Source organism: Podarcis vaucheri (assembly GCF_965113315.1).
Source record: "Podarcis vaucheri genome assembly, chromosome: 1".
In the NCBI taxonomy this organism is placed as follows: Eukaryota; Metazoa; Chordata; class Lepidosauria; order Squamata; family Lacertidae; genus Podarcis; species Podarcis vaucheri.
In genome coordinates, this window is record NC_138759.1 from 84,888,296 (window position 1) to 84,914,448 (window position 26,153).

The window sequence follows — 26,153 nt, forward strand, 5'->3', positions numbered from 1 at the left end:
ATGGGCACCTGGCATCAGGAGCGTGGCTTTCCCTCCTCCTTTCCTTTCCTCTCCATCCTCTGTAGAGCTTTCTAAATCCAGAACCCCTCTTTCCTGCATTGAGTCCCTCAAGCTAGCTGCCCATAAAGCCATCCCACACCCCTTTCGCTTCCCACACAGGTAAGGCTCTTCTCCTGGTCTGCTCAAGGCAGGTGATGGTACTCTCACCTGACCATCCCAATTCGTTGCAACTTCTAAGGACTGTGCTCGCCCCCAAGACACTTGTGTACCCACAATACACAGAAACGGGTTTTCTGCTGCCCAGCATCCTTGCCCAACCATGGTGACCTGTTAGATGTCTCCTGGAAGTTCAGAAGCAGAACGTGATCCACATTCCCATTCCCTGTCGTTTGTCTCTAGCATTTGACAAACAGGGACATGCGGCTGTTTAACCGTTGGTGTGTGTATGTTTTAGCACTAATAAGCACTGATGGTTGATCATCAATGATGTGGCCAATTCTTTTTCTACCATCTAGGCAGGTCACCACGACCGCATCTTGTGGCCATTACTGTAGTTCCATAAATTAATCCATTTGCTTGCCAGGAACCTGTTGTCCATCAGTGTCCTAGGGCTTTCAGAGAAAAACACCCCACCCCTCGCCGTTCATGTATGGTTACTATAAACCTCCGTGTAAATCTCAGAGTAAAGAAGCAATCCTGACCCCAATTACCTGGATGTGAGCCCCTCTGAATTCAATAGGACTTACTTCTGAGTCTGAATTCAATAGGACTTACTTCTGAGTAGACATAGTTAGGATAACCCTATTAATCCTACTCCTTTCTTTAAAGAAGCAAAACAAAACCTTACATTCCCGAGACTTTTTCCTAGAGGGAAGACGCTTCAATTATCAATACCCCACCTCCGTTCGAGTTATTTTCCAGCTCTCCACCATCTCCAAGGTGGGGGCGATCAGAACTGCTTTCAGGATTCTAAATGTGGGAACACGAGATTTATATAATGACCATGTGGTATCTGCTGTTTTTGTTTTGGGCCCTTTCCCAACCATCCTGACATCACATTTGCCTTTTTAAAACAAAGCCACAAAAAACCCCCACAGCACAACGGACTGACTTTTTCAGTGCTACTTCCATGACCCCGTGATCTCTTACAGATGAATGCAGTCATTTCAAACCCCACTGGAATATATATGTGAAGTTGGAACTGTTCCCACTCCCCAATAGCCAATGTATGTTACTTTGCACTTATTATTTATGTTGAATCTCCTCTGCCATCTGTTGCTCAGTTACTCAGTTTGAAGAGACCCTTTTGGTGCTCTTCACAGTCTGTTTGATGTTATCATCCATAATAATTTGATGCCATCTGCAAACTTGGTTATCTTACTATCCAACCCATGGTATGAGATCATTCAAAAATGAGTTTAAATAGCACCATTCATCTCTATGCAGATTCTGAAAGGACCTGGCTGGAATGGACTTGTCAACTAACATGAAACGATGGGAATGTCTGTTCTGTTCTGATTCTTCAATGCTTGCACAAAACATGCTTCTAAACCACACTATCTCATCTGGAAGCCCTGCCCCTCACCAGAGATGGGAGCATAGGAAGCTGCATTGTACTGAATCAGACCGCTGATCCATCTAGCTCAGCAATGGCGACACTGACTTTTAATGGGTCTTCTGGGGTTCAGATGGGAGATACCCCAAAATCCTACCTGAAGATGCCTCGGATGGAACCTGGGACGTACTGCATTTGAAGCAGATGCTCTAGCACTTGGCTATGGCCCTTCTACTGCTAATCAATGATGCAGAGAGCCAGTGTGGTGTAGTGGTTAAGAGCGGTGGACTCGTAATCTGGTGAACCAGGTTCGCTTCCCCACTCCTCCACATGTAGCTGCTGGGTGACCTTGGGCTAGTCACACTTCTTTGAAGTCTCTCAGCCCCACTCACCTCACAGAGTGTTTGTTGTGGGGGAGGAAGGGAAAGGAGAATGTTAGCCGCTTTGAGACTCCTTCGGGTAGTGATAAAGTGGGATATCAAATCCAAACTCTTCCTCCTCCTCCTCCTCCTCCTCCTCCTCCTCCTCTTCTGAAAATGTACTCTTTATATGTTTCCAGGCTTTCTCTTCTCATACTACACATTCAATCATTAAAACCTGACTGTGAAGACATCGGGGGTCCATCTGAAACTACATCTTTCCACTGTCCACAGAATCCAACATAGTCCTTCAATTTGCCTCTGAATTGCTGCACTTTCCCATTTTTAAAAATTCTGATTCGTGTGCAACAAGTGCAATACAATAACTCTAAGCATGTTTACTCAAAGAAAGGCCAACTCATTTCAATGGGACTTCTGTCCATGTAATGGATTATCTGCATATTCTATTTAAATAATTTTATTAATTGTCCACCATCTGAAAACAACTGTGGTGGTGTACAATATTACAATGCAGCATAAAAAGAAATAAAAGCTACAGACAAATGAATAACAAGTAGGCTTTCTGATACTGCGGGTATTTCTTTTTACATACTGCACATAGAGTACTTTGCACCAAACAGGTGGTTCTTTTTTTGGGCACCCACTATGCATCCAATGAGCCATCAATCCATCCCCAGCATTTTTTCCACCATCATCGTTGGATCTGCAAGGAGTTCCTCTGCTGCGCACCAGATCTCAGCTGAAGAACTATGATGTAAATCTTGCTAGTAACATCTCTCAAACTTACCTGTTTTAGACCTTTCAAGCCTCAAATACATGCTTGCACCCTTCTGCACTTTGCCTGATTATGCATAATGCAGAAGACAGACTAGGTAAAGGGCATGTCAAATTGCAGTGATACATATACATGGGCCTAAGGCCCCCTCTGCTGGCTGCTGGTAAAATTTCAAAACTTGGCAACAACTTCCAGGGGGGTTAGCCAAGTCTACTGGAGAAAAGTCAACATAGTATCTTGTTTCATGTTAAAGGCAAACAGATTTATGATGACATAACATTTATTTGGTCCCTAAATACTTTTTCCATAATAAATCTTTCAGTCTTTAAGGTATCATAAGACTCTTCTTGTTTTCAATACTTGGTGTTCATTCTGGGGCTGCTTCATGCATAACTTCTTTTTCAATATGAAAAAACACCCACACATCATGGAAAATATGTGCACATAGACATACCCTCTTGAATGAGCTCAGTAGCAGTTTTGCTTCAGTTACAGGATTTTGCAAGCTGTAAGGATGCTTCACACATTGAACTGATGATTTTCATGTAGGAAATAGGATGTGCCAGCAGTACTTCTCTACTATCATATAGGGAGGAACACATGTATGCCTTTTCATTTCAACCACAGTCCTGCTATGTGCTCATGAAGTGAAATAAACATGCATGAACTCTTCACACTTAATAGTGCATATATATCTCCTATATGAAAGGGAGATGTGTGAATCAGCTACAGTTACTTCCAAATATATACATTCCTTCCCGTAGCACCTTAGAGACCAACTAAGTTTGTTATTGGTATGAGTTTTGGTGTGCATACATGCTTCTTCAGATAACAAATATATATCCCAAAGATATGTTATAATTGCAAAACAGGCACATGTGCAATTTTCACCCATGATGGTGCAGGGGACTGCAGAGCATATGCTATTGTTGTATGTCTGGCTCACAGTAGCAAGATCAATGCACTTTGCTACCTTAAGGTGAAGCACAGGGCTGTCCCCACATAAACCCATGGCTTGTACAGAAGCCTATTCAGGACTGGTAGCTGAATCTTATTTCTGCACTAGCAACAGGACAGTGTCCTCTACCACCCATGAGAGAATCAGGCTACCTAAGGGGGTGCAGAGTATTCTTGGCGACAAAGTTCTGCCCTCCAAGACTTCACTGCCACTTGCTCACTGCTCCAGCACATGCCCCAATGCAACCATAGAGGCCAGCATGCATCATAGGAGCATAGCCATGTAGGCACATGCAGAGTGGCTGCCAGAGTGCATGGGCTGGCCCGGCTCCCTGTCTGCCTGCTTCTGGGTTCAGTGGCTTTTCTGCAGTGATGTATTGGGAGAATGCGACTTGGTGAGACAGATAGCCCAGCTCAGCAGTGGAAGCAGCTGTGGCTTTCAGTCAGAATCTGTCAGGTTTTCAGCACCAGAGCCAGTAAGGAGAGGTTTTTTGCCCATCCATGTTGCTACTGATAACTTAGTGAGTTCTTCTGAGAACCAAAGTGGATATGATGAGGGCATCTGTTTATAGATGTGTCTGTTCTGACCACACACACATATAAAGGGAGAGTGAATTCTGATTTTAACTTCAAGAAGCATGTGGGCGAGGGAAATTGGATCCTCCCAGGCAGTGCCTCTCCTATTGCTACAGACACTTTTCTCTTAGGCTGTGTTGTTGTACACATTATGGTTTACTCTGACTGCACTGCACTCCCACTGCTGGTGCTTGAAGTTGAGCACACATGATGCATCTGAATCCTGCAGCTTCTTAAGGAATACTCCTGTTTGATGCACTTCCCCTTAAACCAGCTTCCATTTGATGAGAATAAAAGAAAGCCGAGGTTAAGCAGAGGGGTGTGCATTGCATATATGCAGCAATGCAGTGTGGGGAACGAAATCAGCCAATGTTATCTGGGATGAAGAAAACTCTCCAGTGTACACAGCAATGTAAGAAAGTCAGTTGCAGTGAGGAGGGAAGCTACCTCACTGCTTTTCAAGGCACCAATGTGTACATAGCCATGAGTTGGGCTTCCTTCTGGTATTGGAGCTGGAGAGGGGGAGTGCTTAAGGATGGATCACAGCTCTCAACTATATAAAAAAATTAAAATAAGAAAAAATGAATCCTGCAGCAGTGATCACCTGTCCAGGTGAGCCCCAGCATACTGGCTTAGCTGCTAACATGGGGCAGGTTTGCCACTGCCACCATAACCTGCCATGCCCTGAGTGGCAATTCCCCCTGCCCCCGGGTCCCTGGATAATGGCCCTGAAATCTAACCCTCACTGCAACACTAGGTCCCATCGCATTCAATCCTCAAAGTGGAGTAGTAAAATCCAAACCATACTGACATCAGTATACATTCTAGATCAGCTGGATTAATCCCTTTTATAAGCCTTGCCACATAACACCAACTGTTCTTTGTGTTAAAGGGAGTAGGACAACCCTACCTCTGGATCAGCTGAGAATTTATCCTTTTGTTACCTGTCCCCTCTGCCAGTATTCAAATAGTTCTGGAGGTTATTTACTTATTTATTGATTGCAGGTTTTTTGCTTTTGTTTTAAAACCCACTGGATTCATTTATGCATTATGCACACTACTACTTCAACAGATGTAAAATTGTATATTTCTTTCAGGTTTCCTAACTATAAAAAACCTTGCAGCCTCCACAATTGACTAGTCAAATGGTTTGGCCTTCTCTCCCGTAAGTGTGGTCCTCTTTTTGGTGAATTATTTAAAGGACACAGGTCTCATATTATATACAATAACAAGGTCATTAGCTGCACTGAGGTAGGTAGAAATACAGATGTAACCCATTCTCCAACACACTATCACAGTTTAGTGTGAAACTGAACACAGGATGGGGTTACACAGGTTAAGAATCAGGAATGTGAATATGAAAGGTGGAGATGTGAATATAAGAGCAGGCATAAGGTTTAGCCCCTACTTGATGGTATCCCCTTTTATACACACAGAGCCAGACCTACCATTAGGCAGAATGAGACAGCTGCCTCAGGTGGAAGATGTCAGGAGGTAGGTGCACTCCCACCTCCATTCCTGAGTTTCCTAAGCAAGTTAGTCCTGTACCTCCTAAGCTGTGTATGGTGGAAGATGTTGTCCCACCACCAATGTTGAAAGAAGATTCAGCTGGCAGTCCTGTCAGGTTTTTGTATGTGGAATGGGTGCATTACCATTTTGTTCTTTGCCTTAGGCAGCAAAATGTTTTTGCCTAGCCCCACTTATATAAGTGAATGCTTGCTAGGCAAAGTGCTGTATTTGATACTATTGTGGTGAGAGCAAAACATACCCTTCACCTTGACATTGGGTGACCTGGCTCTCACTGAAAAGGGTTCCATTAAGGGTTGCGGTGCACTTTCCCAGAGGTCTCCAAATTATATTATATATAATAGGGATAATGCTTTTGTGTTCATATCTGGATGTGGCTTTCCAAAATAGGCTTCAGCTTGTCCAATATGGGAACAGGATATTGGACTTGACAGCCTTTGGTCTGATGCAGCTTGTCTCATCCTATCTATCTATCTATCTATCTATCTATCTATCTTTCATTCATTCATTCACATATATTTATAGCCACCAATAACAATAGTTCTCTGGCCGGTTAACTCTTAGATTACCTGCCACACACTCTGCCCATCATAACCACTAGCATTTTCTTAGCAATTCAAAACATACTCAGCTTTGCTGCTCAACATAAACTGCAAGCTCAAGAGGATGGCTACACATTACACACTCCATGCCAATAAACAGACATGTGTATACTGGGCTCTGATCATTGCACATTCTGGAGCCTCCCCAAAGAAAGATAGAGAAAATGTGGGCGCGTTATAGGCAAACCTACAACAAATCAGGGGCCACTGGTCACTTTTATCTGGCTCTCTTTGGTTTGTCTCTCCTTATCTGCTTTCCTGTGTATTTTCCTGTACAATTACTTCCAACCTGGGAGAACTTCACAGAGTTCTCAGCAGTAACCAGTTTATGTAAAAGCAGATGAATCACAAGGATAGCTCAGTCGGAAGAGCATGAGGCTCTTAATCTCAGCGTCATGGGTTCAAGCCCCACACTGGGCAAAAGAATCCTATATTGCAGGGGGTTGGACTAGATGACCCTCATGATCCCTTCTAATTGTACAATTCCATGAGTCTATGAATGGCGGTCCAAGTTTTTTCAGACTGTTCATGAAAAAGATTCAATTAACATGAAAAATGCAGAGTGCCAGGTTAGCGAGTTGTAGCAGTATTTCAATACCATATTGACAATCCTGATTTGAGAGCACCCCTGAGGATAAACTGGATCTGAAATATGTTGGGCTCACTAAGAATTGTGCTCCTATCTCCCTTTACACAGCTGGATGCTCTTTCCCCTCCTTTCCCAGCAGTTGGTGGCCTGCCAGATTGCCTTTCAAGTGAATTAAAGGGAGGCCTTTTTGTAACAGTTATATGTACTGCAGTTATTGTATCATTGTTTTTTGTGTTGTGAGTCACTTTGGCACATGCGTGTAGGAAACTGGCACACACAGTTATCAAAACAGCAAATCCTCACTTGCTTTTCCTGGGTGGGGTGACAGAAGTATGATCTCTAGATAGTACTGGGTCTTCAGCACACGCAGCAGAACTACATGGTAGGACATCAAACGCGGAGGTGGTAAAATACTCTGTACTACTTCTGGCAACAGGTATGGGACTCCACTTTTGAATAGTTCTCCCTGACCTCCAGTTTGAGCAAAATCCCTGAAAACAAGAAACTAGCACACAGGAAAAGCAGGACTGCAGGCGGAGTGAGGCAGCTGCCTCAGGTGGCGGATTTGGCAGGGAAGCAAAGTGTTATTTATTATTGTATTTTTACTAAGGAGGGGGAAATGGCCTCCTTTCTTTTTTTTGCCTGATGTGCCCAAAATTACTTAGGGGAGAGTTACAGCGTTTCCGTTATGAGCTGAAGGCTTCAGGCTCAATCTCCACCATCTCCTGGTAGGGCTGAGAGAGATCCTGGTCTGAAATCCTGGACAGCAGCTGCCAGTCAGTGTAGACAATACTGAGCTAGATGGACCCGATGGTATGGCGCAGTAAAAAGCAGCTTCTTATGTCTGCCTCAGAGAGCAAAATGTACTGGATCAGGGTTTCTCAAATTTGGGTCTCCAGCTGTTGGGTTTTTTTTTTTTTTGGACTACAATTCCCATCATCCCTGACCACTGGTTCTGCTAGCTATGGATGATGTAGTCCCAAAACAGCTGGAGACCCAAGTTTGAGAACGCCCCCCCCCCCCAGGTAAATCCCCAATAGGGCTGCAGCAGCCTATATATTTCGCTAATGGCGAAAAGCGCGGCTGTTTTGGCGCGCCGAAGGTGTCGAGTAGAACAATCCCTTTCATCTGGCGCGGCCCAGGGGGGCGGGGGCTGGTCCAATACGCGGCTCCTGAAGAGACGGCGAGCGGGAGAGGCGTGTCTCCGCGCTGACGTCAGAGCACCCCGCGCTGCCTATGGAGGACACCCGTGGCGTGCGGCCAGGGCTGCACGACCCACCGCTATGACAACAGTCGGCCGGCCGGATTGACGCGGGCAGGGTGAGTCCGCGGGAGCAAATGCGCGCGGCTTCCTTTCATGTGGGGCTGGGGCGGGCCTGTCTCCGGGAGCCTCCTGCGAGCAGGGGAGGGAGTAGGCAGGGAGAGGCGGCCACCCAATCGGCGAGGGGCCCCAGGGGGGGCAGGGCGGGGGCGGGGCCGGTGACTGACACCTCCGGGCGCGTGGGGAGGGAAGGGGAAAGTACCTGCAGCTGAGGGAGGTTGCCAGAGCGCATATTTGCAGGTGGGAGGAATAGTGGTCTCTTCCAAGGGGGGGGGCACGGATAGTGGTCTCTTCCAGAGCAGCCTGTCCTTTGGCCACACGGGGCTAGTCGACGTCCCCCTCTTCGCATTGGACTGAGTGGAAGAGGGGCCCTGAGCCTTAGGAAGGAGGTATGTCTGGAGCGCCTAAAAGCGCCTATTTGTTAGAGGGATCTTGGAAGTTGGTTGCTCTCGAGCTTGCCTACCTTGAATGCATCCCCGGCGACTTCTGAATAAATGAGCCACGTGTCGGGCCGCTACTGCTGCCGTGAAAATGTGGGGAGGGAAGCAGCCTCGGCGCCTAACTTCATAGGAAGACATCAGAAAGTTTGACTTGTACAGGTGTGTGTGAGCAGCTGGGAGTAGGTTGCTCTCGAAGGTGGTCAAAGAATAGAAGGGAGGTGTTTCTTGCTTTTTGTATCAGAATCGTAGACTTGGGTCATCTAGTCCAAACCCCCTACAATGCAGGAATCTTTTGCCCAAAGTGGGGCTCGAATTCATGGCCCTGAGGTTGCCTGAGGTTATATGGATACAGGTAGTGACTATTCAGAGATGAGAGGTGGGCTACCCAAATGAATTCTGAGCAGACGTGTCGTTGTGAGGAAGTGTTTGTATCCCACGTGCTGAGCATTTATTTAGGTTTCTTAATTGTCTTGTCTCCAGGGTAGGTGTCATTACTGAAAACAGATGAATAGGCCAAGATCTCGACCCAATATAAAATTCTACAGAAAATTAAAATAGCCCCCATATCTGTCTCTGCTCTGAAAGGAAAGCCAAACATGCACTACTTACAGCACACCTGGAAATTGTTCCGTGTTGTGGTTTTGGGATGCTGAAAGTCAACAGCCTTGACTAGCATAAGTAGATGTGGAATTCATGGCAGGCCTGGCTCTCTAGAGAAAAGCTGGCAGTACTAGCATGTATCCTTTGGAGCAGGTGAGTACCTGGTGGTGTTCTAGACCCCTGGGACAAGGAGGAAGAGTTTTTGTTGTGAAATATTGAGGTAGGAGGATTCTGGGTAAAGACAGGCCTTGCTCAGAAGTGGTCTCTGGAATCCCAAGAGAAGCTCTTTAGTGGGAGACAAGTGATTTGTTTTGCTTGCTTTTCAGAGTTGAAGCTAGAGTATGCCATTGAGTAGGACATATGCACTCATCCCATTGTTATGTCTGACAAACAGGTTTTGCAGCATTTCGTATTGTTTCAACAACTGTTTGACCAGAGGCAACAGTGGGACAAAAGCAATATGTGAGTACAGTGGGACTTACTCCCTTGTAAGTGTGTGCAGCATTGCAGCCTTATTCCTCTTTTCAAAACCAAAAAAACACTGCCTCCAGCATTTATCCGAGGTCCTGTCCACTGTTTGTGGTCCTGAAATGGCAGGCAAGGAGATAATGAAAAGAATCAGTCTTTGTCTGATATCTGCAGACTTCTCTCTTGCCTCTTTTTCTTGCTCATAAGCAAGAACACATGATTTTGTGCCCTACTGAGGTCTGGTGAATCATATATTTCGCAAAGTCCTCATTTTATCTTCCACTTGCTCAATTATTACCTAAAAGTTTATACAGGCCCTGCAGTTTGTGCTGCTCAGGAAATGGACAGTGTCGTCTGTGTCTATGCCTCAGGTGGTCAGAAACTGCACAGAACCTTGTCTTTTTATCAATTTAACCAAATATCCAAGCATCTCCCTTTTGTATCGGCAGGAGAACAATTTGCATCAATTACTACTTTCTCATCTGCTTGCTGGGATGAAAATGGAATTAAATGGGAGTATGGTCTAGGAGTATTAGAGCAGTTGTCAATTCCCCTAGACTTGTGTTTCCTTTAGGTCCTCGCCACTGCTTGTGGACATTTCTGAATGGACCTTATGCTTCTGAGCATGAGCTAACTTCCCTCTTTGAAAAGGAGAAAGCTCTCTCATTGGATGACCAAGACCTTGAGGAAACCGCAGGTATAATTAGGCGGTGTTTGTTTTTCCTTAGATCATATTTTTAAAAACATGTTTCACAGCTACTTGTACATTTATTTGCTTTAGAAAGCCAAAATGCTGTGAAATGTGCCTGGGCCTTCCCTTCACTCCCTCTTTGCAGAAACAAGGTGCACTTGGATGTGCAGGCATGCATACACAAGAGTGTAGTGAATATTATTTAGGTGTGTGGCAGGCTGTGTAAATGTGTTTGACTGCTGGTGGTACTAAGTGTAGAGAAAGATAGTTGTGCATGGAAAAACTCTTCTCCCAAATGAGTGGTCAGCAAGTGGAACCTGCAACAAAATGTTGCAATGTGGTGTGCTGGATGCCAGCAGCTAACCTTTTCTAGGATACTCTGTTCTATTCTCTCTCTCTCTTTAACAGTAAGTCAGCATCTTGTGCATACTGGCCATGCTCAGCCCTCACTGAACATTCCCCCCCCTGTCCCCTGTGTGTGTGTTTACTCCTCATCCCTGTAGGGCTTTCCCTCTAAATATTTTTCTTGTACTGCTATAAACCTCGGGTTTTCCCCAAACCTGTTTGTGTGTGAATGTTGCCATTTTGACTATAAAATCAGTTTGCTATTAGTTTATAGGTTACACTGTAAAGACCCGGGAGTACAAAACAGTCACATTGACACTACTGAATTGCAACATATTTCCCCCCATTCTATAAACAGAATGCAAGTGTGGTGAGACAGGGTTGCCATATTTCAAAAAGTAAAAACCAGGATACTCCAAAAGCATTTTTAAAGGAAATCTGCAAAACTGTTCTCCCCCGCCCACCCCCACCCCCTCAATTCCATCTTTGAAAGCCCTAGGTGAGATGTAAAAGAGGAGAGGGTTTCTGTTGAAAAAGGGGATTTCAGCAAGGGGTTAGAAAAGCTCTTCTGTGAGATAATTAAAGCTGTAGGCCTTCTTCTCTTTTCGATCTGATAGCCATGACAATATATTGTGAAATCAGAGTTCCTGTGGAAAGTTTTATTCTTGTTGACCCAGGAGATGGGGGAGTCTGAAGCTTGGAAAATGTCCTTATCCCCACTCCACTGTTTGGAAAGTCAACATAGCAGCTGAAATTAGCAACAAGGATAAAATAAATGAGGCCTGGAGCTAGTCAAGAAGCAAATCCCTAGTGGATTTGACCTTGGCTATCACTGAAGATAAGAGCCATAATAAACTTTTAAGGAGGGTTAGTTAGTTTGTTTTGCTGTGTAGGTCTGATCCCACATTTCAGAATCGCTGAAGGGCAGCAGTAAGGCTATTGCCACCTCTTATTAATTTTGGGTGGATAAGATATCTCAATATTGTCACAGAAAAGGGACTTCCAAGAGTATCACACAACTGCTAAAATGTAATTGGAATGAACAGTGCAATCCTATATATGTCTCCCTGGAAGCGAGTGCCACTGAGTTCAGTGCAGTTTGCTTCCATGTAAGTGGGTGTAGAATTGCTGTCTTTGTTAGATACTTTATAGTTTGAATTGACCTTAAGTCAATATAGCCCTGTCTTTAGACTCCAATCCTAAGTGCATTTACTAGGAATTTAGGTTGTAATATACTCACATACCTGGAAGTAGGGCTCATTAAAATCAAGGGTTTACTTCTAGAGGTAGGCATGCATAGGATTTTACTGCAAGTCTCATTGAGCTCAACAGAATACACTTCCAAGTAGGCCTGCATAGGATCCCTCTCTGCAGATAATTTTGATTGTACTGCTGCCTCTATGAGGAGAATTGATATTCTGCAGAGGAAAAGGGTAAGGCTACTTGCTCAGCTGGTTTAAGACAAGATTCTCCCTAACCATAATTATGTCTCCTTAAGGAATTGCTATGTAAATAGAGGTTAGAGAATTCTAACTTTATTTGCAGCATTCTTGCCAAGCTGCAATTCCCAGGGCTATTTTTCAGCAGCCAGACTCCCCTCCCCTGGCCAGTTAAAAGGGTATCAAACATACAAGGAGCTGCCATCCCTGTTTGCTCTGTTTGCCGATATTGTCTACTACCCTTCCCCAACACCTCTCTTTACACCTCAGCCACCTGTCTCCCCACAGCCCACTTCAAGCCCCTCACCTCCTGCTCCACACCTGCTTTTTAAAGGAGAGGTGCTTCACAGTGTGGCTTGCTAAGTTTGCTGGATTTGAGTTAAATGCTTTGCTGAATCAGAGCCTTTGGTTGTTGCTTAGCAGCATACCTACTGACCAGCAAGGGCATTTTGTTCAATGCATTTCTACTCATGACCTTCGTGTCTCTCTATTCTGTTTTATGTAGTTAATTATTCACAAATTGAAAGTGAATTCTTCCCAAACTCAAATCAATTAATGATCTCTTTTTATGTTACTCTGCATACATATTAATGGTTCTGTTCCTTATATTAGAATGCTTCAAGGCACCAATTTTTAAATTTTATTTTAGTCTTAACATGATCAGCAACTATTTTTGACAATCATGTTCTTCTGCCTTGAACACCTGGCAAGCAGAAAGTCTGCCGGTGATTTTTTAAAAACAAACAAATAAGGAGATACAAGTGATGAGAAAAAACTTTATCTACTTATTTGCCACATACCTTTTTACTGTACTGTACTGTACTGTACTGTACAAATATAGGGTCAGTAAAAAGAGAAAATGGAGACCTGGAAAGCCAGTGATATGGGCAGATGCATAAGAGGGATTGTACTTCATGAGGAGGAGGAGCAAGACTGATTTTGGACAGAGAGTCCGTCTCTGTAGCACAGAAGGGAGCTCTGTATGGAATGAGAAGACTATGAAGTGTTTCTGAGAGGGGGAGGTGTGCATTGTAGCACCATGAATAGGCTGTTTATAATCCAAGGAAACCAGTCCCTGGGGTCATATGCTGGACAGTTTTGGTCTGTTCCAGCAGTGTCATGCTTGGCATTTAATGAGCTAGTCTTTTATATCCAAAAGAGATGTGAATTTGGACTGGCGAAGAGGCTGATGGTAGAGAGTTTGCCTTCAGCCCTGGTATCCACAAGCTGTACCTCATTTTCCCTAAAGAGACCATAAACTGTACTCTCCCAGGGTTTGTTTGTTCTGCTTACAGGTCCAAGATTCTTTTTGGGGGTAAATCTGGGTTGTCTTTTCTCTCTAAATGCAACTTACTATTGTTCTTGTATAAATGATTATCCCCTCATAAACAAACAAGCAAGAGCTTTGTTATGCACAGTATAGGAACATCTGAAGGTTTCTGTTAGGGTTGCCAACATTCATACCAGCCCTGTTCCTGACCATTTAACTGCAGTCTAATGAGCAGAAATTTAACAACTTTTCCTAGCAAGGAGGCAAAAGTAATGAGGAAAGCTCCACTTAGTAACATAGCCTCCCCCCCCCCACACCAGGCTGCCCCTACCAAGAAGGGAACAGGGCCCTTAAAAAGTTGGCAACCCAGCATTTCAACATGTCTTACCTGCAATGTAAGTTATGAAATGAAATGAAATGAAATGAATGTCCCTACTACTATTTGATTTACACAATACAGTACTAACAAAACAGAGAAGTGGGAGAAAATGCTGAAATTATGGTTTGTGGGACACAGCCCAAAAGAAGCATCCCCTCCCCCAAAGATGACTGAGGAACTGATTCTGCTTCCGCTGGGATTGCTGAAATGCAATGCACCTGAGTCGGCATTCCTGAATGAGTGTCTCAGGTGCATAAGTAGTGGCCTTAGGGCTTTGTGTGTGCGTGCCTGAAAACGTTTAAAATAGAAACAATCAATCTGTATAACGAGCAGCCTCTACTGTAGCTTTCCCAGATAATTCCAGATAATTTACCGCAAAAGTATTCTTGTTTTACAGCCCCACTGACTGTTCATGGTTTAAATGACAGAGTACTGTCATCAGCATGTTGCTCTTTATGTCAGACTTATTTGCTGCTGCTCCTATACCTTGCACACAGATTCTGTTTTACTTTGTGATTAGATTCCTTTCAGTCTTCCTTCCCAGCCGTGCAGCCTTATTACCTCTTCTCTCTTTGGCTTTTTCTGCAAGCAAAACAATCTGGGTGATTATGATGAATGCATTTCAAACACCTTCCTTGTCTCCCTTCCTCCGCCACCTCTCAAAACTAATGGGTGGATCTGGTTAGCTTTATAGCTACAGCCTTTTTGCAACTCAAGACAAAACAGACACCTGCCACATGTATTGGTTAAAATGGTTTGTACACTAGGATGTTTTCCTGTTCCTTTAGCCCAATTAAAATGGATGTGAGCAGTGATAAAACATAGTTGTGCTGCTATACAACTCCCATGCATTTTAAAGGGCCTTGCACAACAGAGCCTCTCTATCTGTTGTGACATAATATGTTGGGAGACGGGGGAATCTGTGTATCTCCAGATTTTGTTGGACTCCAGTTTCCACCAGCTCCAGCTGACATGTTCAGGGATGATGCATGCTGTAGTCCAGGAACATCTGGATGGTCTCAGGTTTCCCACCCCTGCTCTAGAGATAGTCTCATGAGAAATTAGTGCTAGAAATTACTTGGTTAACAGCAGGCAGATCCATCAGGTTCCAAACATCTTAGGAAAAGTCATCATTAATGATTCTGTGATATGACATATGTAATTGCATTGGACCTCTCCAAGAGACCATTTTCTTAAGAATTTCTTTTCTGTGCACATTACCTATTGATAATCCACACATATTGTTTAGCTATCTGTTAACCTGAAAATATATGCACCACAACTGAGATGTTACCCATTCTACCTATTTGAACACAGTATACACACTACGTGAAAGTTTAGTTAGGGTTGTCATATGTCCAGATTTTCCTGGACATACCCAGAATACTGAAGTTGAAAGCAGTGTCTGGGCAGAAATTGGTGAAATGTCCTGGAAAATCCATATGGCAACCCATGGCGGCAGTGTCATTTTGCTGATTTTTCTTAAAAATAGTTTAAAAATGCAAAAAACACACAACAACTTTTGTGTTTGGATTTTCACCTTTTGAAATGTGACAACCCTGGTTTAGTCATCTGGACAGTACAGGAAGGGTATGCGGTGGAATAAAGAGCTCTCCTCTGAAAAATTAGTAAAAGAGACAGTACATTTCTAAAATACTGGGGCTCCATTATGCTTGAAAGTTATGTTTTCCGCCTGGAGACATTGCCCTCTAAACAGGGAAATGTGGTGGTTAGGGTTGCCAACTTCTCTTTGGACCTCGGCTCCTCTGGACAGATTTCTAAAGGGCATATGTGCTGCTGCCCAAAAGGGCCTGTTTCTTGTAGCTACCAGTTCTGCCTCTGAGAGTTGTGGCCAGGTTTCACCTGCCCATGAGTCCAGATGAGGTGACAGTATCCCTGGGGGCAGCAGATCCCAATGTCAATCTTTCTTGCCCCCTTATTCCTCATGTATATCTTCACTCACTCCATCTTCCCTGACAGGGAGGGAGGAGACACAGGTTAGCCTCAGGCTGGCCCTGGTTGTGGAGGCCAGGAAAGGGGTTTGAGAAACAAATCGAGCACACAAGGCAGTTTATGTAGGGAAAAGTGCTACCAGAGGTATCCTTGTCCAGGACATTGAGGACTGTAAAAGATCATAGAATCATAGAATCATAGAATCATAGAGTTGGAAGAGACCACAAGGGCCATCGAGTCCAACCCCCTGCCAAGCAGGAAACACCATCAGAGCACTCCTGACATATGGTTGTCAAGCCTCTGCTTAAAGACCTCTAAAGAAGGAGACTCCACCACACTCCTTGGCAGCAAATTCCACTGTCGAACAGCTCTTACTGTCAGGAAGTTCTTCCTAATGTTTAGGTGGAATCTTCTTTCTTGTAGTTTGGATCCATTGCTCCGTGTCCGCTTCTCTGGAGCAGCAGAAAACAACCTTTCTCCCTCCTCTATGTGACATCCTTTTATATATTTGAACATGGCTATCATATCACCCCTTAACCTCCTCTTCTGCAGGCTAAACATGCCCAGCTCCCTTAGCCGTTCCTCATAAGGCATCGTTTCCAGGCCTTTGACCATTTTGGTTGCCCTCCTCTGGACACGTTCCAGTTTGTCAGTGTCCCTCTTGAATTGTGGTGCCCAGAACTGGACACAGTACTCCAGGTGTGGTCTGACCAGAGCAGAATACAGTGGCACTATTACTTCCCTTGATCTAGATGCTATACTCCTATTGATGCAGCCCAGAATTGCATTGGCTTTTTTAGCTGCCGCGTCACACTGTTGGCTCATGTCAAGTTTGTGGTCAACCAAGACTCCTAGATCCTTTTCACATGTACTGCTCTCAAGCCAGGTGTCACCCATCTTGTATTTGTGCCTCTCATTTTTTTTGCCCAAGTGCAATACTTTACATTTCTCCCTGTTAAAATTCATCTTGTTTGTTTTTGCCCAGTTCTCTAATCTGTCAAGGTCGTTTTGAAGTGTGATCCTGTCCTCTGGGGTGTTAGCCACCCCTCCCAGTTTGGTGTCATCTGCAAATTTGATCAGGATGCCCTTGAGTCCATCATCCAAGTCGTTGATAAAGATGTTGAATAAGACCAGGCCCAAGACAGAACCCTGTGGCACCCCACTAGTCACTCTTCTCCAGGATGAAGAGGAACCATTGATGAGCACCCTTTGGGTTCGGTCAGTCAGCCAGTTACAAATCCACTGAGTGGTAGCATAGTCAAGACCGCATTTTACCAGCTTCTTTACAAGAATATCATGGGGCACCTTGTCAAATGCCTTGCTGAAATCAAGGTAGGCTACATCCACTGCGTTCCCTTCATCTACCAGGCTTGTAATTCTGTCAAAAAACGAGATCAGGTTAGTCTGACATGACTTATTTTTCAGAAATCCATGCTGACTATTGGTGATCACAGCATTCCTTTCTAGGTGCTCACAGACTGTTTGCTTAATGATCTGCTCCAGAATCTTCCCTGGTATTGATGTCAGACTGACTGGGCGGTAATTATTTGGGTCCTCTCTTTTCCCCTTTTTGAAAATAGGGACAACATTTGCCCTCCTCCAGTCTGCCGGGACTTCGCCTGTTCTCCAGGAATTCTCAAAGATGACTGCCAGTGGTTCTGAGATCACATCTGCCAGTTCTTTTAATACTCTTGGATGCAGTTCATCTGGCCCTGGAGACTTGAATACATCTAAACTAGCCAAATATTCTTGTACTATCTCCTTAGTTATTCTGGGCTGTGTTTCCTTTGCTGAATCATTTGCTCCAAATTCTTCAGGTCGGGCATTGTTTTCTTTATCGGAGAAGACTGAGGCAAAGAAGGCATTGAGTAGTTCAGCCCTTTCTGTGTCCCCTGTTTGCATTTCACCATCTTCTCCTCTGAGTGACCCCACAGTTTCTTTGTTCTTCCTTTTGCTACGAACATACCCATAAAAGCCTTTTTTGTTGCTTTTAACCTCTCTAGCAAGCCTGAGTTCATTCACCACCTTGGATTGTGCCTGGAAACTAACCTGTAGTCCAGACCAGTGCAGTTCTTCTAGCACTGCACAAACTCTGCAGTCCATTCCTGACCACTAACCAAGAAGCTGTGATTCTGGACCAGCTGCTGTTTCCCATTTTCAAGGGAGGAACCAAACAGTCTGGCTGTAAGGCTGACCATGGATTTCATACACCCAACTGTTACAGACTTGTACAGTTACTTGTGACCCAGTGAGTTAAATGTAGCATTGTTGTTGTTTAGTCGTTTAATCGTGTCCGACTCTTCGTGACCCCATGGACCAGAGCACTCCAGGCACTTATATGCCTGTTGTCTTTGTCCATGGAGTTTTCTTGGCAGGGATACTGGAGTGGCTTGCTGGTTCCTGCTCCAGGTGGATCACGTTTGGTCAAAACTCTCCACTATGACCTGTCCATCTTGGGTGGCCCTGAATGGCATAGCTCATAGCTTCTCTGAGTTATTCAAGCCCCTTCACCATGGCAAGGCATTGATCCATGAAGGGGAAATGTACATACCACCTATTTTTTGTGACTACTAGGTGTTTGACAAGTTCTCTGTATTGTATTTCTGTCCCCCCCCCCACTCCCAGTGAGATTCTTACTCCCCCCAGTACCTAGATAACACTAAGTTATCAGCTAACATGGCAATATAAGGTCACCTATGAAGGAAGTGCACCTTTTTTGTCCTTCTCAGTGGGTTCTGGCAGGATTTACACTACCAAATTATAGAAAGACAATATACTTGAGGAAAAGGTATTTAATAAAAAAACACCTAATTTACTTCAAAACTTCAAATAATATATGCATATGGCCAGTGCTATTTTTCTAGAAAAAGAGGTGCCAGAACTAACCATGAACACATCCCTTGTTCTCTTAGAATGGCAATGGTGCCCACCTGAGAGGTGTTAGAACTGAGTTCCAGTTGAAAAAGCCCTGCATATGGTATAAGTGCATAGAATAAAGACCAAAAACACAAAATTGTTATCGTTGTAATTAACAAACACATTTTAAAAACTTTTTAAAGAGTCATAATTGAGCATTTCCTATAAAGAGTCTTGCTCAAAATGATTTTATATAATTATAATTATGAAATCTACATAAATGTGTATGTAAAGAAATTGTATCACATCTTTTAGGACACGCTGTCCTTCCGAGGTGATAAACACTTGAAAATAACAGTGATTGCAGTTTAATCATTAATATTAACATAGTAACTGAAAACTATCAACAACTAAAAACCTTCAGGCATATCCCATTACGGTAATTAATCAAGTGCAGACTGGAATAAAAACATCTTCAGAGATTTCTTTTAAAACATAAATAATGAAGCAATAGTACGTGTTTTCATGGAGAGGAAGTTCCAAAGGTGTGGGGACAAAAGGTCTTATATCTGTTACCCAGCAATCTAACAGCTCCAAGTGACAGGCTGGAGATCAGGGTGGTCCTTGGATAACCTGATCCCAAACTGTTTAGGGTTTAAAAAGCCAAAGCCAGCACTCTGAAATGACTTGGAATCAGTGCAGAATAGGCAGGGCTGGTCCACCCATTGGGCAAGGGGAGGCAACTGCCTCAGGCAGCAGGATCCCACAGAGGCAGCAGATCTGACTTTCTATGCATAGTCTGCTGCTGCCACCGCCATCTCCGTGACAGCAAAAACTGTGGTGCACTCCTTGGAGGCTGAATCTGTCACCTCCTCAATAGCTCCTCCTATGCTGGCTCTAGAGTGGCCTCTTGGCGAATAGAAGGGGCTGCTGGTCTCCTTCCCCCATTGTTCCCAATGTAAATCCCCCCCCCCGGATGTAGAGCTTCACTCACCCCTTCTTTCCTAGCAGAGCCCCCCACCATTTTGTGGTTTGCCTTGTGTACCTAAATGTCTGGGCCTGGTCCTCAGAATAGGTTGAATATGATCTGAATGCCTAGATTAATTTGATGCATAGCAATAGAAAAGATTGAGTGCAATGTTAAAATTGACGGAAAAATGTACTTGCACTATAGCAATAGACATTATTCCATCCATGCCATCACATTTTTATGCTTCACCTTGATCACTGAGGTCTTCTGATGGGGCATAGGAGGCCAACCCCAGTTCAGCTGGCCTTCACCACAAACTGAGACTATAGTGTGGCAGACCCTGACCTGCAGAACTCCTTGCCAGTAGAGGTTCAGCAGGAGTCATCTGCTCGCTTTTAGACATCTTCTGAAAAACAGGCTTTTTGAACCTGAGATTTTTTTTTTGCCAATCAGCTGGTATGCCTGGTGTTTTTCTTGTTTTTATTATAGTATTGTATTTTTAGTTTGTATGCTGCCTTGCAGTATTTTATATGAAAGCGTGCTTATACATATTTAAACAAAATAAATAAAAAGTGTATTCTTTTGTCTGTGTATTTTAATATTGTGCAAGGAGGCACTGTGTTCAGTGGACGAAGTGGCTCAGGCTAGTCCTTATCTCTCAGTTTAACCTACCTCAAAGGATTAAATTAGAGTGAGGGATGGGGAAGATCTATATGCTGCTTTGAATTCTCTGGAGGAAAAGTGGGATATTATTTAATAAATAATATGCTTGCTCTATTTTCTTGGGTCAAACAGGTCTTGCCAGGTTTTGAAGCACTATACTAACCATTAAATAAGCATTGTGTTTGTCTGGAGATGCTAACAAGATGTGTGTGTGTGTGGGGGAGGGGGTAGGATTGTGTATCCCATGCATAGACAGTTTATTATGCCACAGGGGGAGTGTGTGTCCCATTGACACTTTAATCTCAGATATATGTGTTGTCTGTCCCTAAACTGTGGTAAATTAAACCAACTTGGACCAAAGTGCAGGCATCACTCTGCCATGCCAGCTGCATAGTTGTGAAAAATCCTGATGTGACGGAAAGGTTAACAGAAAAATTACTGAGGGAATCATAATGATTTTAGAAAGTGTGACCTACAAATGCTGGCATAGTTGGTGTCAATAATGACACACAATCAATGCAGTGGGAAAGGGAAATCCAGGCATATGGAAAGAGTGATAGTTCTGGGCCAAAGTTAATCTTTAGTGCTGGAAAGCAACTCCTTTGGCATAATTAAGTGGACTTTTCACAAGCCCTTGCAATAATGTACCTCCATTAAGGGTCCATTAAGGAAGTTAAATAAACAAGTGTAAGGTGCAAAGTCTCGTTAGGAATTAAAAGGTCTTTCTAACTGTAAGCGGTAGCAGAAGGTGCTTGTCCCTGCTTCTTGCAGCTTGGAGTGGGAGCAGCGCTAATGGCTTGGAAGACACACACATGCCCCCCCCATGAGATTTGCTTAATGGCACACATGCGGGAGTTCAGCTAAGACAGGGGGGGGCCCAAACATTTTTCAAATAGGGCCAGATTTGATGAAGTGAACATATGTGAGGGCCGACCAAAGTAGTTGAGCTTTTTAAAGGATTTTACCCCAGGAAATAAATTGCCACTGGGGCTGGGGCTGGATTAAACCGACTGGCGGGCCAGATTAAGCCCCCAAATGGACTTTGGACATGCCTGAGCTAAGACATCCAGATGGTGGAACGTGCAGCGTAATGGAAGACACAAAGCAACGTAGGTACATCTCCAGCTTTGAAGAGAGGCTAGTCGTCTTTTGAGGTGCATGCAAGTTTTCCCCAGGTTTAGGTCAATTGGCATGTTACAACTGTAATTCTTACTGTGTACTAGGAAAGGGATGTGGTTTTGTACAGAAAAGCTCCAAGTGCCACCAAAGTGGGCTGTCTTCTGTCCCTCATTTCCATGACAAAACTGTTAAGTCTAAACATATTGTTGCTTGGTGAACTGATGCACGTGTACCGTTTTCCGTAGGGCTCTTAAGGCAGAAGGGATTGCACCGCCTGTGTAGTAATCAGGAAAATGCAAATATCCTGGAATTGTTGGTGTGGAGATATGGGTGGAGAAGTAGAGTGGGCATCTTGCTGCATATTTATTTAGTGGAAGATATATGCATTAAGTTCTAAGTTGCAGATATGAAGCAGCCTAACCCCTTGACTTTTTGTTATCTAGTTTGTGATGCTTGCAGTCTGGGTTATGTTGCGAGCCCACACGCTAAACCCTGTCCTTGGAGCCTACTTGCCAGGAATGAGACATGGCAACAATGTATGGGCTTAAATGAGGCCACAACTTTATCGAATTTCAGGTGTAGGAACCTTGGCTTAGGCCTTGGAAGGTATCCCTCTCATAGGCTGAGGATGTGCAGGCCAGTCATGTGTTGTGGGAGGGGCCTGTAAAGCGTGAACTTACACAGTGTGCCCTCCCACTTCGCCCAAGCTGGGAGTTTGACTGTATGCTGCCGCTCCAGCACCAGTGACTCCTGCAAGCAACCCTTTCACGAATCCTGCTGCCGCATGGGGGTGCATGTAGATGCTACCCCCATCTCAAAGACTATAGAATACCGACCAAGGCCTAAAACCACCAAAGTTGTGACAAATTGCTATGGAGAAGGCAAAACCTGCCAATGCAGGGAAATTCCTTCCCGGTTCTGAACACAGCAACCATCTTACAACTATAGCAGCACCCACTGACCTAGAAAGCAAGAGGTTAGCTTGCAAAAGAAGACCGTGCTATATTTTAGGGGGGGGGTTGGGGGGGTGAACCTGGAAAGAAAACAAAGTGAGCTTGGGCCTAAGAGCATCGGCCTTTTTCCGACCCTTGCCCTGCCCCCAGCCTGCAGCTCACTGACCCGCTGAGATGGGGATGGGGAGATGGCAACCCTGTAGCCAAGGTGGGGGGCACCCTGGTCCCGGGAACCGCTGTGCGGTGTCGCAAACCCTGCCCCCCTCTTGGAGGGGGTGAGCAGTAATTGTTTTCTGTGAGGGCAAAAGAGAATATCTGGAGAATTTTCATGGCTGGGTTGCAACATAGTGGCCTTGATGGTAGCTGTCACTCCTTTTAAGTAGGTCTGTGTGACAACGAAGAGCAGATCATGGAAAATAAATGGTGAGCTGGATCCACACTCACAGGCACAAAAGATTATTAACTGGCCCTTCACTATATAGCGTAGACGTGGTGAACCTTTGGTCGGCCAGCAGTCGCAGTACAACTCCCATTATCCCTGTCCATTGGCCATGCTTAGGAGTTATAGCTTAGCAATGTCTAGAGGGCCAAAGGTTACTCACACTTGCCTTACAGAGTGAAGGGTTGCACTGTTCCCCTCCTCCACACATCCACACTATGTAGTCTCTGTTACGATAGTTCACAGTTAAGCACTAAAGATTGTGTACACAAATTCAGTGTTTTTTAATTCATTACCTTGGTAGATTAACTTAAAACTTTATTTGGTCATCACTATGTCTCCTTTGGAAACTCCTCTGTAAGAGAGTTAGGATGCCCATCACACACCATGTTAATACAGTCCTACTTCTTGAAGTCCCAGTTCTGTGAACAGTCGAGATAGTATGTAGTTTCTGTGGAAAAGGCAGAGTTTGCAGATCTTCATCTCTGAGATACCTGGACCACTTTGGAATCCAAAATAGCTTGGATCCAAGGCAGTCTAGGGTGTAGCTGCCTAGCTCCAAAGCTCTGGAACAGTGTTAGAATCTTGGGAAGTCTCCTAAGGTGTAACCTTGTCCTACTTCTTTATTAACTGAAAACACCAGACACAAAAGAGGCAGGAAGTAGGGGAGGGATTCTGTGACTTGCAGTTCTAGCTGCCAGTCAAGGTATGACTTTTACCAGGTCTCTCCTTTCACTTTCAATTGCACTGCTTTTGGGAGGAACTCATCCACCTAAATCCTAACCAATTTTTTGCTTTGTGACTTTAGGGCAAATTGAGCAGTAAAGAGTCTGGGACTTTGTAAAGCCTCAAAGACTTGTTTTGTTCATTCCTTCTGTTTTGATTTTACATTATATTTGAAAATCAATTAAAAATGCAAAAAATATACTGATTTTATTCAAAATTCCCTAACCTCTGTATCTATCCTTCTGCTAATGTTTCAGGGAATGTACCTTAAGGGCACATTATGTGACATGTTTCTACAAAGTACCCACAAAACCATAGGGCAGGGCACCAAACCTTTTAAAATTATTTCAAACTTGTCATCTAATGGAGGTGAATTCATGTAGTACTGACTAGCAGATGTACAAGGGCACAGCTATAATTCTTTTGTCTATGGGAAAATATATGTATCTGTGCCCTTGTTGCTGAGCCCTCCAACCCATTTGAGCTTGACATCTCATTTTAATTTAAACAATCCCAAGAGAAATAGCAGGAAGCTAAGGGGCGCATCCATCAGTAATTCATTGGTGACCTCTAAGGCAAATGCTATTAAGATCATAGCCTTGTAAATGAAACTGGAGGAATTTCTGCAAGAGGTTCTCTTCTGTCTGTGGGATCTTTTGTGTCAGGCCAAGGCATTTTGCTGCCTGAGGCAGAGTGGCAAAACAGCACCCCTCTCCCAAGTCAAGGTGCCTAGTATTCAAGGTTGGTTGAGTTATTTTGGCACCTGCAGCAGAAAATCCCACAAGTACAATGGTACCTCAGGTTAAATACTGAATTCGTTCCGGAGGTCCGTTCTTTAACCTGAAACTGTTCTTCACCTGAGGTACCACTTTAGCTAATGGGGCCTCCCACTGTCGCCGCACCGCCACCACACAATTTCTGTTCTCATCCTGAAGCAATGTTCTTAACCGGTGGCATTATTTCTGGGTTAGCGGAGTCTGTAACCTGAAGCGTATGTAACCTGAGGTACCACTGTACTTCTCCCTGCCCCACTCCCCGGCACTAAAAAAAATACCATAATAAATTAGGTATCTAATTTGTTGCCCATTTATGATTCTCTGTCAAGTGCTGGGGCTGGCCCAGCCCATCATTACATAACGGGTTGCTAGCCTAGTCAAGTGGCTGAGATAAGGAGCCAGAGGGATTGCAGACTTCTGGGTCTGGGTAGATAGGAACAGAGAATTTGTCTACTCCACATATTGTAGACCTAAGGGAAGGGTGTGGAGAAGCAGCAAAGCCAGGGGAAAGTTTTGGCAGTTGTTAGATTTGCGGGACGTTAGCTCTGTTGAACAGAAGGCATTCTGAGCCTGCTCAGAGCACCTCTGCATACATGCCGACTGCCCCTCCTTCTGTTCTAGCCCCTGGTAAGTGCCCATTTTTGTTTTGTTGGGGAAATGCCTTATTTGAACTTTGTTTGGGGGAGTTCCTAGATATGCCATCCTTTGGAGTTTCAGCTGCCTACTCCAGGTCTGCAGAAATGGGGGAGGAGGGGGGACGCACCTTGCCTCTAGCATGCATCCATGTAAATTAGGGTGGTGAATCCTTTAAAAAAATAATCTGTTGAGGGTCCACATTCAGTGGGGGGAGGCTCTGCAAACCAATGGTGGGTGGGTTAGTATTCAAATCTGTGTGAAGCTGGAGCTGCCCCTTTTCTTTCTTTCTGCAACTCCTTTCTCTCTTCCCCCTTTCCCCTCGTTTTCCTCCTCCTTGCCACCTGCATGGTGCTTATGCCAAGAGCCACAAGTTGCCCTCCGCTGATGTCAAAGCATGCATGTGTGCACCAAGGTCCTGTGCTATTTTACATACACACACTGCAGCTGCTTAAGGTGCATTTTTGAACTGTTGATACCATATTGCAGGACATTTTAAACCAAACAATCCAACACCCTGCTGATTTTGGGTAGAGTTGGTTGTATGTTGCTTTGGGTTGCCCTGGCCAAGATAAAGCAACTAAGAAATAACAACAACAACAACAACAACAAACAAACAAAAGCAGTAGATCTGGAGTAGAGCTTTCAGCAATGTGTAATTTCATCTGTAAAATGTTGCCCCTAGCAACTCTAGAGTTCCACAGTTGTGCCATATAATCGCCAACCATTGCAGAATCAAGCTCCTGTTCAAATTAAGCCCAGAGTTCAGGGTTTTTCAATTTTCTGAGAAAAAGGTCAGCATTTGGGGGAACAAGATATTGAGCCATAATCTTTAAGGAAGGTGTTACGTTTAGAAGCTAGAGGTTTTGGCACCCCTTTCACACAGTTTGAGCACCGAATGCTGGGTCACACTTAAGAAGACCTGCACTACAGGAAGGTCTTCTGGGGCCGTTTTATGTGGTGAAATATTCTTCTTTTGCAGAGATAAATTCCACCATAGATCAAAATGTGCATTTCATCACTTGTGAAGTGCACCACATGTATTTAATTTATTTTATGGGTGAGGAAGTTGCCGTGTACCTCAGCTTCCCATGAAGTGCCCTGGTTTCTCACAGGAAAAAGCCAATGCTGTGTGAAATATCTGGGTAGAA

General features: G+C 44.3%; 1 protein-coding gene across 9 annotated transcripts in view; it reads left to right on the forward strand.

Annotated features, from left to right (window-relative positions):
- Positions 1-7,288: 7,288 nt before the first annotated feature.
- Positions 7,289-26,153, forward strand: part of SLC43A3 (solute carrier family 43 member 3) — a 44,832-nt gene continuing 25,967 nt past the window's right edge. The window contains exons 1-2 of one of the 9 annotated variants that reach the window (XM_082211555.1): positions 8,201-8,281; positions 9,717-9,784. Coding sequence is in view for 2 of the 9 variants with exons in the window: in XM_082211551.1 (XP_082067677.1) it covers positions 21,405-21,465 (61 nt within the window). In the remaining 7 variants the exon portion in view is untranslated. Of the gene's footprint in view, positions 7,398-8,162; positions 8,282-8,529; positions 8,672-9,715; positions 9,785-21,126; positions 21,466-24,839; positions 24,997-26,153 lie in introns of those variants that run through there. The other 8 variants (XM_082211556.1, XM_082211548.1, XM_082211554.1 and 5 more) reach the window with 8 other exon arrangements.